Genomic DNA, 16,440 nt, shown 5'->3' on the forward strand with positions numbered 1-16,440 from the left:
ATCTTTGATTGAACTGTTGAATCTTATTGAGAACCACAAAGGTGAGTAAACTGTTAGTATGTACTTGACCAAAATCTTTATTTCCTTTGTTGGTTTGTCAGTAGATATGTATAATCTCAGAATTCTATTTGCACAGGTGAGCCAGCGAGATTTGCTCATTTTACCTGGATGCATCGACGCTAAATCTGAGGAACATCGCCCGGAAATAACAGCTTCTGATATTTTATAGAGATAAGCTTGGTCTGTGCTAAGTTGGGTCGGATTAATAACCTTAGAAGGTAATTGGCAGGATGGAAAACTTTCAAATTTGAGAACAGGCAACTTCTCACAATCAGGGAGCAGTTTACCTACGTCGACAGAGAATGTATTTGGACTCTTTGAGACACCATCTATGTGTTCGAAAAGAGCACGAAATGGAAGTTCGTTGAAATGTAGAAGACAAACAACCCACTGTAAGGGCCTACCTATTCTTTCTTCTAGTTTCCGAATGATTCCACCTTTCCAACCTGTGTTCGTGTTGGTGCCATCAGCACCGACAACTTCTAGATGTTCCACATCAACTGAATTGTCTTGTAAATGTTGCCATATAGCTTGCGTCTCATCCTCAGCTGACCCGGAAGGAGAGGTGACTTGGCCAAAGTAATGCCAACCAGGTTCCGCTATAAGAGAAATATGTTCCTCTTTGACAGTGTCGCGGTAGTACTTTTCACCTTCGCTTGACTTGTGTAAGTGTATTGTCTTTGCGGCCGTCAAAATACAGCCCATATACAGAGTCAATACTTTCGGTGTTTGGGAGCTTAACTCCAACACTTTTCTGTGCAGCTAAAGCAGTGTGTTCTAATACTAGTGTGTTTTGTTTGGTTTTAGAGGATGGAAGAGAAAATTCATCATCAGCATCGTTTTTGGAAGAATCCATGTGCGACGCACCTACATTGTTGTAGTCTGTATGAGAGTCTGGCTGATCTGAATGGTCACGTGTTCTAGCTGATACTTTTCTGGGAAGTGTTGATGTTGAATGACGTTTTGAAAGCTTTTCTTTACGTTCATTTTTCTTTGTAATCTTTTTTGTTTCAGGTAGATCAACACTTCCAATGCGACCAATTCTTCTGGTTCTCTGGTCCAGAAATGGTTGTTCATTGATAGGAACTTTCCTCTCCTTTGAACAAGTGCAAGAAGAAAAATAAATGCATTTACAAGCAGTGATATCAAATAATTTTCCGGCAGAAGAGACAAAGTCGTTTCTTTTGGAGATCAAACCTGTTGGGTTCCTTAAAAACATTTGTTTAAGTGTCAGAAATTTCTTATGGTATGTGGTGAGCATTTGTACAACTCTGGTGTGTGAAAGTATCGGAACGGACTATCGGATGATTTTTTGAAAGTATTTTCAACCTTTTTTGCAACTATTTCTGTAACCTCTTTACTCCTAGGTTCATAGTTGTCGCCTCGGAGTCGCCCTATACGAAATCTTTCAAACTGATAACACAAAAGAACATCCTGGTAAGTAGGTAACTGGGACTCAGAGAGATTGTACGGATATATGCCAAACACAGGACATTTCTGTCAAAATTTAAATTTAGATACAGACATTTTGAGTTCTGTGTTCTGTTGAGAGAATATAAGTGATAACACTCGGCGAAATGAACGACAAGAGTGAAGGAACTCGATGAAAAAATATTTATGTGGAGACCAGTCCGAACGTGTCGTATGGCGCAGGGAAATGAATGTCAGTGATAGAACCCGGCGAAATCACCGACAAGAGTGAAGGAACTCGATGAAAAAATATTTGTGTGGAGACCTATCCGAACGTGTCCTTTGGCGTAGGTGAATGAATGTGAGTGATAGCACTCGGCGAAATCGACGTCAAGAAGTGTGGCCGCAAGCCGATTTTCACCTTGCACTGTGGCGCGCCGCATTTTCGCTCGTATCTCGGGAACAGTTCGTCCTATGGCCATGATCACATATCGGTAGCAAATGACGTGACAAATAACTTTTGTTTTATACATTTTGCCATGAGATGCGTATTTCAGGCGCTAGGTAGACAATTTCACGATTTTAGGCGAATTTCCGAAATTTCAAGGCCGGAGTTGGGGTTAAAGATGCAATCCGATCTCAAAACAAAAAGTTGCATTGGAATCAGGAAGTACTAAGGCAACTTTTCCGCACTATTAGAAATCCCGAATCGAAAAAAGTCCGGAATCGATCCACCCTAATAACCAGTAAGAATTATCTGAAAAATATTTTACTAGAAGCGTGGTCCAGAACTTCCCCGGAAGTAGTGTCCAACTTAGCAGAAACAATGCCATGGATAAAAAATAATTGATTTGAAAAAATCAAATTTTTTTATACTGAAATAAAGAGTAAAATGTATAGGAAAAAGGTGTACACTTCTTTTTGACGCTGACAGTTTACAAAGGGCACTCCAATTCCTCAAAAAAGTTCTTTTAAATACTTTGGTATGTATCTTGACCGACGATTTACGTGGAAAGGCCGTATCAAAGCTAAAAGACAGCAACTTAAGATTAAGACAAACAAAATGTATCCGTATTGGCTCCTGCACGAATTCTGAACACAGTCTCGAGAATACAATTAAGCTACATAAAGCGATCTTAGAACCAGTATGGACATATGGTATTCAGGTGTGGGGTACGGCTTCCAAATCAAATATTGATATTTTACAACGCTACCGGTCAAAGACAATAAGAATTATTAATGGTAATTTTGCTATTTTTGGAAAATCAATATAAATTTAACGAAAAAATTCGTTTATTATTAAATACGTTAAAAGATAGAGCAATTAAAAGTAATACTCTGAAGGATGAGATTCCTCCAGATTAACCTCCACCATGCGAAGGCGGCCTCCGCCAATTTCCTGATTTGTCTAAAACAAGACGAAGCCGATGTCGACCTGAACCAGGAACCGTGGCTGACGTGTAATGGCATCTCTAGATTGAGAACGAATAGTCATGAGCTGCCGGCGACCAACGATGCAGATGGAACCAGAGTCTGTATGATAGTCCGAAATAAATTAACGATATTTCTTTTACCTAATTTCAGCAACGCTTTAGGGTCACGAGGAGGAGCCAGAGTCATTGGTTCTGACGCCAACTCACAGGATTCAATCTGGGGCACTGCGGGCACTAATAGCAGAAGTGAGTCGCTCTCTGATTTCATTTTTAGCGAAAACTTGTTTATTTGTAATATCGGAAACACTTCTACATTCGTGACTACAGGCGGCGAGAAATTTCTTGACCTCACCCTCATATTTAACGAATTTTCTCCACTGATCTCAAACTAGGGGGTCCTTGACGATCACGCCTTCTCTGATCATAGGTATATCAGGTTCAGTCTAGTCGAAGAATGTCCACCGACACTGTGAACGAGTGGGTCAAAATCTTTAGCTCGGAATGTAAAACTGCACTGGAGAACTCCTGTCCACTGAAAACACCGAAAGGCAGAGGGAAATTCCTCTATTGGACTATAGAAATCTCGGAAATCAGAGCGTCCTGCAGACGTTTACTCAACAAGGCCCGAATGAGTGGGTCAACTGACGACTGGGCGTTGTATAAAACGGGACTTGCAATATACAAATTAGAGTTAAAAAAGGCAGAGGACTTTAAGAAAAGCTTCTGCGAAAAAGTGAACGACTGCCATAAGTCCTTTAGATTCAGGCGTATTCTCGCAAAGAACCCCGTCCCCTAGGGTTATCATAAGGACGCAAATGGGTATAGGGTTCATGGAAGCCGAATATCGGAGAGAGAGCAAAACCGGAATCGATTGCCTTGAACTGCCGTAGAGGAGACATTTGCTAAAAATGAGGTCTCTCACAACAAGTGATTCTCTGGCGACACCATACATAATCAAGGCCATTATTTTCTACGGAGTCATTATGTGGCGGATGACTCTTGCAAAGAAACTCGAGAGCGTTCGACGAACGGCGCTCGTCAGCATGTGTGGCGCACTAAAATCCACTCCAACCATGGCACTTAACGCTATCTTGAACATATTGTCCGTAGACATCGTCGAAAGGTGTATGGCTGCGAAAGTTGCTATCAAACTCATAGTGTCTGGGATTCTAAAAGAACACGTGTCTGAACACTCGAAAATCTTTTTCTGTCCATATACCGACGAGGAAGTTGTGGAGATGGGCTGAGAGCTTCTTTACGAATGTGTCAAAGCTTGGGGGCAAGGTTGGTGGAGAAGTTTACTGTCGGAACTCTCTATAAACTCTAACTTCAGCCTTCCTGACTATTGCAGTGTTTTCCAGGCCGAGGTTGCAACCATTAAAGTAGCAGTAGATTTATTGGTCCGGAGTGTAGCCTCCTTCAGAGAAGTGACCATCTACTCAGATAGTAAGGCGGCGATACTAGCCTTGAGCCCAATAACAGTGCGTTCAGGGTTAGTCGAAGAGTGTCTAAAGTCGCTACCTTTAGCAGCGAGTGTCTTTGCGATAAGACTGGTATAGGTGCCGGGCCACAGCGGAATCGCAGGAAATTGTAAAGCAGATGAGCTAGCAAGAAAAGGCACCCTAGAACCGCTATTGGTGGAATGGAAGCGGGTCGGAGCTCCCGTATCCTCTTGTGTTCTACTACTAGATAGCTGGGTTTCGCGAAAGCTTGGCCGATACATCCGATGTCGCAAAAGACTAAGCGAAAGAAATACTTACGTCCGTGCACAGATCGCCAAACATACTAAAGGAGATTTATTGATACGTCAATCGTTTGCAGTGATTGGCATTATGACATCCGATAGCAAACGGATCGTAATTTGTTTTCAATTGACAACTGTTTTTAAATTTCACATTGCTTTTGATCGTATTTTTAGGTCAGAATAAATGTGGAACTGTCAAAACTGTTGCAAGATTTCAATAAACTAACAAAAGGTGATTAAATATCAAAATAGGTCTGACTTTGTTTTTATACTCTCGCAACAATGTTGCTAACGAGAGTATTATAGTTTTGTTCACATAACGGTTGTTTGTAAGTCCTAAAACTAAAAGAGTCAGATATAGGGTTATATATACCAAAGTGATCAGGGTGACGAGTAGAGTCGAAATCCGGATGTCTGTCTGTCCGTCCGTCCGTCTGTCCGTCCGTCCGTGCAAGCTGTAACTTGAGTAAAAATTGAGATATCATGATGAAACTTGGTACACGTATTCCTTGGCTCCATAAGAAGGTTAAGTTCGAAGATGGGCAAAATCGGCCCACTGCCACGCCCACAAAATGGCGGAAACCGAAAACCTATAAAGTGCCATAACTAAGCCATAAATAAAGATATTAAAGTGAAATTTGGCACAAAGGATCGCATTAGGGAGGGGCATATTTGGACGCAATTGTTTTGGAAAAGTGGGCGTGGCCCCGCCCCCTACTAAGTTTTTTGCACATATCTCGGAAACTACTATAGCTATGTCAACCAAACTTTACCGAGTCGTTTTCTTCAGGTATTTCCATATAGAGTTCAAAAATGGAAGAAATCGGATAATAACCACGCCCACCTCCCATACAAAGGTTATGTTGAAAATCACTAAAAGTGCGTTAACCGACTAACAAAAAACGTCAGAAACACTAAATTTTACGGAAGAAGTGGCAGAAGGAAGCTGCACCCAGGCTTTTTTTAAAAATTGAAAATGGACCAAGAACCATATCTCAGGAGCTACTACACCGATTTCAATGAAATTCGGTATATAATATTTTCTTAACACCCTGATGACATGTACGAAATATGGGTGAAATCGGTTTACAACCACGCCTTCTTCCAATATAAAGCTATTTTGAATTCCATCTGATGCCTTCTCTGTATAATATATAGTACATTAGGAACCAATGATGATAGCGGAGTAAAAATTTACAAACATACGGTATTTGAAAAATATGTAAATGACGTATAATGAAATCTCGATTATCACTTTACCATGCGAGAGTATAAAATGTTCGGTGACACCCGAACTTAGCCCTTCCTTACTTGTTTATTTTAGCTTTAATGAAAGTGATAAGGATGAAAAAATAATGCAGAGATAGCTAAGAGATCGTATAAAACCTCATTAACAAAATTTTCTTTGTAAATGTATCGTTGAACGAAGCATTGAAATCTTAAAAACAAAGTACAGAATTTTAGGATATGGCAATATAGAGGAAGGTATAATCCCACAAAAGTTGCAAGATTTACTAACGTTTGTGCGGCATTACATAACATTTGCATAAAATGTAAAATAGGTTATGACCCAAGAAATAGACACAGGGGTCCAGGGTATCGAACCGCCCCACCGCAATCGGCTAAACGATAAGAGACCAAACAAGATATTCCTTATTAAATTTAATTTGAAAATGTATACGTCTTTAACATTGCAATTAATTTATTTCATTGAAGTGATGATCATCAGTTGATGTTGATGGCCGTCCAATCGTGGTTCGTCGTTTGAATAATTTGTACCAATCGAAAATACTTGCTCGCGACAAGCAATTATCACCGAATGCCTTTTCCAATTTCTAAACATTTCGGCAATTTGAAATTTGAATCCGCACACAAAATTTAATGGAACTTCTTTGTTGCGTAATTTCACTCATCGTAAAAATCGCCGAATTTACTTTATGTGTTTCAGAAAGACAAGCGTATACTAAACCCTAACAGTCATACCAACCTAAAAAAAAATCGACAACTGGGTTTTCGCGCAAAATTTAACTCAAAAAGTCTTAGTATTTTTTCCCACAGTTTTAGATGACACAAACAACCGTTAGGTGAACAAAACTTTTATACTCTGTACATGTTCCAAGAGTATAATAACTGCATAGCAGACGCACTATCATCGACCAATAACATTCGAGCAAGTTTGCCACATATTTTCTAAGTACAGTAAAACCTGGATAGTTGGACATTCTTATAACTTAGACACTCGCTCAAATTGGACAAAATTTTCTATACCAAAAAATATGGTACAAATCCATATATTCACTGCTTAATTTAAACACTGTCTATCTTGATAGTTGGACAAAATTTGGGTAAATTTTTTAACAGCAAGCATTAAAATCCCTTTCTATCTACAATACATTTAATATGTATGCATATTTGCTGCCATTTCCACATCAATGGAATGTTTCAAACGTTGCAATACCACTATTTTTGCGAAGTTAGGTATGCATAAAATTTCATGGATTAGCTAAGACACAATTGTGCGTATTTTATCAGTTGCTGCAATCATGCCAAAAAGAAAAAACCCAATGGATTTACCTCTGAAAATTAATGGCGAGATATTGAATGAGCCAGCAAATAAAAGCCTATACATACATATACGTATATGTAATAGGGCTCCTAAAATTATTCGAATATCTGGTTTGTAACCGTTTATATGAATAATAACCGGTTAATAATATAGACGCACAATTGACACTTGCACAAATTTAAACAAGCAAAAATCAAAGGATGCTCTAATTCCAAAAATTGTGCAGAGCAACTATTGGAATAGTCGTTTTACTGCGATCTTCCTTGTTGTTGTTTGGCACAAATTTGGAGATTTCAAAGACCTCTCCACCTGGTCTTTCCAATGGAGTGGGGGTTTTCCTCTTTCTCTGGTTCCTTCGGTGAGTACTGTGTCGAATACTTTCAGAGATGCAGTGTTTTCATTCATTCGGGCTATGTCTTAATTCGCTGAATAATATTGAACGCGACATCCGCCGTTGGCAATGTGCAAAAGACCATAAATTTAAATGCGCTGTCCGGAACACGCCGGAACATGACACCAGCCACTGCAAGAATTGCAATTGACTGATGTGACGTTGAGGCGTATTACAGTCTGACACACGGAACAGACTATGCGAGGAACCAGGAGTTGCTACCGCTACCGCTCGCTTCATCCCAGCTAGCGGCAATCCGCCCCAATTTCCCAGCCGAAGCAGCCGTTTTAGCTAACGAGCGCGACACCTTACGCCATGCCGATCCCGGCTCTCCCCGAATAAGGGATCTCAATTTGGAGATTTGGCGTATGGTAAATCATCATAAGTGGACGAAATGGTTAGAGCACCGGAAGTCCTGCAACCACTCTACCGGTGTGAGTAAGCTTTGGGCTACTATCAAAGCTTTGTCTAACCCGAAGAGACACGACGACCAAGTTGAAGTTCAATTCAGTGGTCATGCCTCTTCGGACCCGAAGAAGTGCGAGAGCTATTTTAGCTGGCAGTTTAAACTGCACCCTTCGGTAGACAAAGCCAAGAGTTGTGTTAACCGACGGCTGCGCGAAATGCCAAACGACTGCGCGCCATTTACTTTCACCGATGAGGAGGTTCAGAATGCCATCAACAAAGAAAAATCCTCTAAATCCATTGGCCCTGATAGAATTAACATGCTAATGCTAAAGCATCTAGGCTCGACGGGAGTAAGTTATCTCACCAAGGTCCTTAACCTGTCGCTGACTACTCTTCAAATACCCGATGTGTGGAAAATCGGAAGAGTGGTCCCACTACTAAAATCTGAGAAACCCGCCAACAAAGGGGAATCTTATCGTCCGATAACTCTCCTCTCCCCAGTAGTGAAGACACTAGAAGCCTTGCTACTCCCGACCTTCACTCGCCACCTAACCCTAGCCAGCCATCAGCATGGATTCCGAAAAGTGCATAGCACCACCACAGCACTTAGCGTCATAAACGCTCAGATAGTTCGTGGCCTCAACCAGAAACCACCCTGTGAGAGAACGATCCTCGTAGCATTGGTCTTGTCAAAAGCTTTTGACAGAGCCAACCACACAACGCTACTGCAGGACATTGAGAAAACTACGCTTTCTCCAGGGTTAAAGAGGTGGACCATGAACTACCTGAACGGTCGTCAATTATCCGTACTATGTCGAGGTGAAACATCTAAACTGAGAACAATTAAACAGGGGTTCCGCAGGGTGGTGTCCTCTCCCCGTTACTATTTAACTTCTACACCTCGAAACTCCCGCAGCCACCAGAGGGAGTTTCCATAACCTCGTACGCAGATGATTGAGCGATATTGACGTCGGGCAATGGAATCGATGGCATGTGTTCGAAAGTAAACCACTACCTCTCCAACCTTTCTCGTTTTCTCACTGCACGGAACCTCACACTTTCCCCCACCAAGTCCACAGCGACCATTTTTACGAACTGGACGAAGGAGTATAGACTTGAACAAATATTGCAGTCGATGGCGTCAAAATTCCGACTGTCAATAACCCTAAGATTTTAGGTTCAACCTTTGATAGTCTATGCTCCTTCACTCCCCATACGAACGCGATTATCGGCAAGGTACAGAGCCGCAACAAAATCCTCAAGTCGCTAGCCGGCAGCACATGGGGAAAAGACAAAGAAACGTTGTTGGCATCATACAAGGCAATCGGCCGGCTGGTCCTCAACTACGAAACACCAATATGGTCGCCTGGATGCAGTGGTACGCAGATGAGGAAACTCCAGACCAGCCAAAATACTGCACTCCGGACCACGACATGCCTTTTGATGTCTCCTATCGAACACCTTCACAGTGAGACGCTTATGCTCCTAGTTAAGGAGCATAATGGACTCCTCTCCAAGCAGTTCCTGCTGGGATGTTTTCGTAGAAATCACCCTTGCAGCCATCTTCTTGGAGAGGAACCGCCTCCTAGGAGCATCAAAAGGTCTTTCCTTGACTGCGTCGACGACGTCGTACAGTACGCCGACCGGACTTCGGACGCAACTGACTTTCGACAGGTACTGATCGCCATTCACAGTGGAGCCATTAACACCTTCACCTACTCCCTTCCCGTGAATGACGCTCTTGGAGTCAACCACCACCCATCGGAGACGAAGACCTTGCCGCGAGAACCCGAGTGACCCTAGCGCAACTTCGTTCTGGATATTGTAGCTGGTTAAACTCCTACTTATCCAGAATAGACCCTGACATACCCAATGTATGTCCTGCATGCAACGAGTCTCAAAACAAACCCCTGCAGCCACCTGCTTGGAGCGGAACCAGAGGTTCTTTCCTCAATTTCGTTGACGACATCGAATGTTAATAATGAGTGACTTATGGAGTTTGGTCATTGTTCGTCGAGAGAGTACTTTACTTCTCTATTACCTACTCAGTCCGAAGTAGCACCTGTTGGCAAGAGTTATTTTGTGTTGGATTTCGTGGCTGACATTGTTGTTGGTGTTAATACTGGTTCCAAAATAGACGTAATTATCTACGAATATTAGTTATGACTGTCGACAGTGACGTGGGAGCCAAGTCGCGAGTGCGACGACTGTCAGGATACCAAATTAAGGAATAGCGGCATAAAGCAGCTTTGTTTCGTGCTGTCAAAAGTAGTTTAGAAATCGACGAAGAGGTGGTGTGTCTATCTTCATTTCACAGGTCTATTCCATAATTTGGCGCATGGTGAATATCTGGTCAGTTATTGATTTTCCAGGTAGTAGTTCTACAGCGATTATTTAAATTAATGAAAATTGTTTGAAATCCAACCAGAATTTGATTTTTCGTGCGATCGTTTATAACTATACTTCTCTCTCTTGTTTCTATTTTGTAAAACACGTACTGAAATCCAGTTACGTCGTTACTAACGAATCTTTTAATGCCGCGAAGTTATTTTAGTGCTTCAGTGCATGACTTAATTTGACTCGCATCATGGGGGCATACTTCATTTAGGTCTTCGGTTTTTTTATCAGATAATTTTTGATCAGATAATTTTTGTTTCGAATTATTGTCTTCTGTAGTCACTATTTCGTCGATTAACAAAAGTTCGTCGGAACGCTGCCCTTCTCCATTTTCATTTAAAAGCTTTATCAAAGCCGATAACGTCGATATGGAAATATCGTACTCTGGTTTGAAAACAGAATTTTTTTCAAATTTTTTTGAAAAACAGTTTTTTATTGTTTCTATTGTTACGTTGTTCTATGCAAGACTAATAAAATAAAAACTCTCCAAAATGTCAAATATTTTTAAAAGTTTGTTCATTGAAATGTCATCTACTCCAATCAATATACATAATATATCGTCACCTGAAATGCAAAATAACGTAACATCACTTTTCGTAGGTTTACAGGAGAAGCAAAAAAGCGCATAAAAAGAAAACCACTTGAGATATTGAAACAAAATTTATAAATCTGAATTAACATGAAACTATACATAAGTATATTTTAGAAAAAAAATAAAGAAAAAATTAAGCAAATTTTATAGTAGGTGTCTTACGTTGTTTTGAGTTTCCATTTCTGAAACAAAATAACGTATGATCAATCTTAATTTGTATAAAAATTAAAAATTTGATATTAATACTTTTTTTTCATTTTAAATTTTTATTATTAATATGTACATAAGTACTAGAAAAAATGTAAATATTTCAAGCTAAAAAATGAGGATAATGTTTAATTATTATTTATTAAATAACTAATTATTCAAATGGTATATTATCATAAAAGTAATAACAGTTATGTTATATAGTTAGTTATTGTTAAACTTTGCAAAATAATAAGCTGCTGAATTCCTAAAACAGCCGAGTCTGATAACTTGGATCATGGAGTCGCTAAATCAAACTCTGGCGGCTCCTTCTCTACCCATATACCGAGGGAGTTGTGGGTGGGAAGAAGCTGTTGGAAAAAAGGGACAGTGAGCTTCTTCACGGTTGGGTAAAAGGTGGAGGGGTCTACTGTCAGGAGCTCTTTATCAACTCCAGTTTCTCCAACTTCCTAAGTATTGCAATGCCTTCCAGGCCGAGATTGGAGCCATTAAGGTAACAGTAGATTTACTACTCCGGAGTGCAGCCTCCTTCATAGGAGTGATCATCGACTCGGATAGCAGAGCGGCGATTCCAGCCCTGAACTCATTAACAATGAGAGAATTCAGAGCTGATCGAAGACATAACCGTGCTATCAATAGCATCGAGTGTCTTTGTGATAAGAATGATATGAGTGCCAGACCACAGAGAAATTGCAGGAAACATGAGCTAGCAAGAAGAGGCACCCTAGATCCGCTATCGGTAGAATGGGAGCGGATCTGTGCTCCCGTTTCCTATTCTATTACTGCTGGGCCACAATTTTTACACACGCTGTCGAAAAAGCCTTTTGTCCCAAGATCGTTCACGGTGATCTCTTTGCCCTCAGTAAGGCAGCCTTTCCCTTTTCCCATTATCCTATGGGCTTCCACGCAGTAAGGCTGGAAATCATACCAGACGCCATCTGCAGAAGCTGCATGGAAGAAGTTTAGGTGGAAACAACTCAACACTTCTTTCTTGGCTGTCTTGCGTTAGGGAGATCAAGACTTAATCACTTGGGGGCGCATACCTTCAGGCATCCCACCGAACTGGCGCGAAGCATTTGTAAATTTATAAGTTCGAACACAGGGGTTCTTCTTTTCTATGGCCTCACAAAGGACTACATATACACTCAGTCCTTTTTTTACGCGATTATTGGTTCTGCCACTAATCGCGTAAAAATGGTTAGTTTTCCAATATTAACTGACGAATTGGTTCCGAATATAAAAAATATCGCGTATAACAAAATATACGCGCAAAAAAATATTCAAAAACAATACAATAAGTTTCAAATTTCAGACTTATGATTTATTCATTCATAACAAAATAAAAGATACAAAACAAAAACCATATATAAAAGAGAAGAAAATAGAAAATAGGTAGATTTATTGAAAAAACCGTTCAATGCTGTTTAATCACTGTCATTATCCGTAGTGGAAATTATTCTTAGTCGCTTATTTTGATCGCCGGCACTGATATCACTAGAATTTGTATCAGAATCAATAGTAAGAACTATGGATTGATGTTCTGATTGACTTAGCATCTCCGACTGAGTTTGCACCATAAATTCAGTTAATTTTGTTTGAATGCTTCTTTTTGGACCCAATAAATTCCGATGTAGTTCTTTATATGTATCTTAACATGCAGAGACTCAATTCTTTTTGAAACGTCGTTTTCTTCCTTTTGTGCTTACCACCGAACCACACTTGACGATAGCAACGCCACGCTGCCGCCCCGCTAAAACGGTACTTCTTGAAGAGACGACATGCAAACAACCAATCACAACACAATCAACGGCTGCTGCAATAATGAGGAACTTAGTCTTTTAACGAAATTCCCGAAACTGTATTCCCAAAAATTATTACGCGTAAAAATATGTATGTAAACAAGCAAAAAACGAAAAAAAAAACAATCGCGTTAAAGTGAGAAATTCGCATAAAAAAGGAATTTGCGCTGCAAAAATAACCGCGTTAAAGTGAAATAGCGTAAAAAGAGATCGCGTAAAAAAGGACTGAGTGTACATATGTATATAGTAGTCCACGTTCGATCAACCATGTTAAACTAACCAAAGCGCATTGAACTTAATCACTAAAAATAAACATAAACAATAAATGAAGACTAACTTTGATACAAAAAATATAAAAAAAAAACAAACACTCTGTTATATTTACATACATGAGTGATTTTTTTTTTAACGAAATCAAGCACTTGATGATACGTTTTTTTGAATTTTTAATATAGCTTGGGTATTTTTGATCGCAGAAGCTTAAAATTTGCGACACATATGTGATATGATGTGGTGAATCGTAATTATTTAAAAACTCAATTTTGAATTTTTTGATGGTACGTTATTTTGCATTTCAGGTGACGATATGTTTTATGATGTTGCATCTGTAGTGACATTTGAAATTCTGTATAATGCACTGATCAAGGGCATGACAAACGGATGTTGTATTAGCAGGTAAAAAGATAAAATGTATGTTATTAAGTTTAATATCTCGAGGCTGAATTGTGGCATAGTTCAAAAATAGTAAAAGTTTTCTCTTCTGAGAGCCCATTTTTTCATTAAACGTTAGTAGCCACTCACACGTAATTTCACTAGAAATCAAAGCTTTCGGATTTGACTGCCATTCAACTGGTAGGCTTCTTACATCTCATTTTTTAAATGCCCGAGTTATGTTAGTATAATATATACAACATTTATTTGTGAAATGAATCCTAAGACTAACTTATAATTCTTTTATTAAGCTTATACCGATAAGACCTTAATACGTACATATGTATTATATATCGTTATGAGGTTAGTGAAGGGATAGTTGCCAGACTATTATGTTAGGCTACGTAACATCCCCTCGTTAAAATTAAAGTTTGCATGAATTGTGATGTAATATTATAAGTAAATCAAATATTTACATATATCCATAACTTATCTAATTTTTTTGTACAATTTGTTTTGTTTTTACATATATGTATATCTATTAAATTATTATTTTTTGTTTGCGTTTGTAATCCTTTTTTGTTCAATTATTCTAGATTTTTATTTAACTTCACAAAATTATTATTTTATAATAGTTCCACCAATTAACTTTATGAACTTTTGGGTATAGGTAAGTTCCTTTATGTGTTTTTGGGGAGCGACTGCGCCAGTTATGTTAGTATAATACAACATTTATTTGTAAATCTTATGGGGTCAGTAGGGTAATCTGGCCTGCTTTTTTGACATTTTTTTTTCATAGAAATTTTTATTATATAAACAAATTTTTTCTGAATTTTTTGATGACATCTGTCGGAGAAATGACCGGGTGAATGAGATGCCAATTTATTCTTAAAAAGTACGTGAATGTTATCGTCCCTACTAGAATCATGAGAAATGTTGATAAATAAACAAGTAATTATTTTTTTTTTTTTTAATTTTTAACCATGTTTTTTACATAAATTTTGTCATAACATTGTCAATAAATTATACAAAATTATGAATGAAAATTAAGCAAATCGGTTGAGTAGTTCGACCTAAATCATGTCCGCCAGTTTAAAAATGTGTGTGTTTGAGAAAAACGAGTTTAAACTGCCAAGTGTGCACTCCGAGCGCTCAGAACGTCGAACGGTATCATTATTTTTGGGCCTTTTTCGAAACCTTTCAATGGTAAAGTGGGTTTCAACATTAATTCTAAAAGTATAAGAGAAGAGAAAATGCAAAAAAAAAAAAAAATAAAATAAAATTGAAAGAAGATGACCCTACTGACCCCTTAAGACTAACTTATAATATTCTTATTAAGCTTATACGAGACCTTATTATCGTACATATTATATATCGTAGTGAGGTTAGTGGAGGGATAGTTGCCAGACTGTTATGTTAGGCTGCGTAACTCGCGTGGGCATGCTACTTTTCCAATCACTAACGGTTTTTCTTTATCTCCAGCCATATTGGCACATCCATCTTTCTTTCGATAACACTGGCCTACAAAAAAAAAATTTGGTTTGGTGCAGCTCTGTGCGCATCAGTAGTCGGTATAGTAGGTAGGATGAACCACATTCCCGCTACTAGATGTTTTTTTTCTTCTTTCTTATGAACAAGAGCTGATATGGAAAATGTGACTTGTTTTCTCGTATCAACTCACAAAATACATCCAAAATCAGGTATAAAACCTTAGGCACCACAATGATTTACCTCAAACGCATTTTTCGTTCTTCAAGGCAAATCACGGAATAAAAGTCCAGTTTCAACCGCGTTAAATATATCTTCTGCTCTGTAGCCCAATAACATGTCTGGCAGCTTTCGTTTAAATTGATGCACATCCTCGTGATTAACCTCAGCAGATTCCCCACATACTCCTTTCCGCCATTTTTCCAACCATCCATTTGATGGCGAAAAAGTTTGAACTCCTAATTGACTAGCAATTTTTTAGCTTTTTCTTTTATAATAGGGTCCGACACTAGTATATTTTGATTTCTCGCTTTGACAAACCACTCAAAACACAAATTGTCTATTTTTGAACCATCATTATTTAGGAACTTTTTATTTATGTTATCACTACTCATCCATATCCTTTGATCCTTTTTTTTACAATATATGTAGCCTAGGTCTTTCCAATATCGAATCTTTCAAAGCAAACAAATAAAAGTAAAGAAAGAAATTTCTACTTTTAAAAAGCACTAACCTTTTACCGAGTGCAAGTTAACACGTACTCGTAGGAATTGCACTTTTTGTTTGTGAAATGCAAGAATGATGCAATGCACTTTGTTTACATTGCAGCATTCTACTGACCCATAAGTTCGTTGCCCGGCCATTGTGGCCAGCAACGATAATCCGACACTTGCCTATGTCGCAAGCGATTGTGTTGGCGTATGCTGATTCGGCTTGCCGGATATAGTAATGCACACTTAGGTTCAATAACATTTTTAGAGTTCAATATTAAGTTCAGTTTGTATTTTGTATTTGATCTATAATAAACGTACTTACTCCGGCCTCGCCGTTACAACATTGATTAGGAATGTCTCATAATATGTAAGTTCATTACAATTTTTTTTGAATCATACAAAAATTATAACTAAACTGCTGCGTGATATGTTTATATCAAGTTATTCTAAATAAAAGTATATAAAGAATATAACATAAAATATTTACATACATGCTTCATACTTTAACGGTTTATATATATTTCGCGACAATATAAAAATTTCGGCGTAATATAATAGCGCACAGCTTAATGATATGAGCG

The 16,440-nt window shown here is 38.7% G+C and overlaps 1 protein-coding gene across 2 annotated transcripts in view; it reads right to left on the reverse strand.

Moving 5' to 3' along the window:
* The window catches only part of LOC126765246 (MTOR-associated protein MEAK7), an 89,881-nt gene that overhangs the window by 54,360 nt on the left and 19,081 nt on the right, over nt 1-16,440 (reverse strand). Inside the window, exon 1 of one of the 2 annotated variants that reach the window (XM_050482935.1) lies at nt 11,164-11,183. The exons of the other annotated variant lie outside the window; for it this stretch is intronic. Coding sequence (XP_050338892.1) covers nt 11,164-11,181 — 18 coding nt within the window. The 5' untranslated portion in view covers nt 11,182-11,183. Of the gene's footprint in view, nt 1-11,163; nt 11,184-16,440 lie in introns of those variants that run through there. 2 annotated transcript variants of the gene reach the window in all.

The sequence above is a fragment of the Bactrocera neohumeralis genome, unplaced genomic scaffold (assembly GCF_024586455.1).
Source record: "Bactrocera neohumeralis isolate Rockhampton unplaced genomic scaffold, APGP_CSIRO_Bneo_wtdbg2-racon-allhic-juicebox.fasta_v2 cluster10, whole genome shotgun sequence".
Taxonomy (NCBI): Eukaryota; Metazoa; Arthropoda; class Insecta; order Diptera; family Tephritidae; genus Bactrocera; species Bactrocera neohumeralis.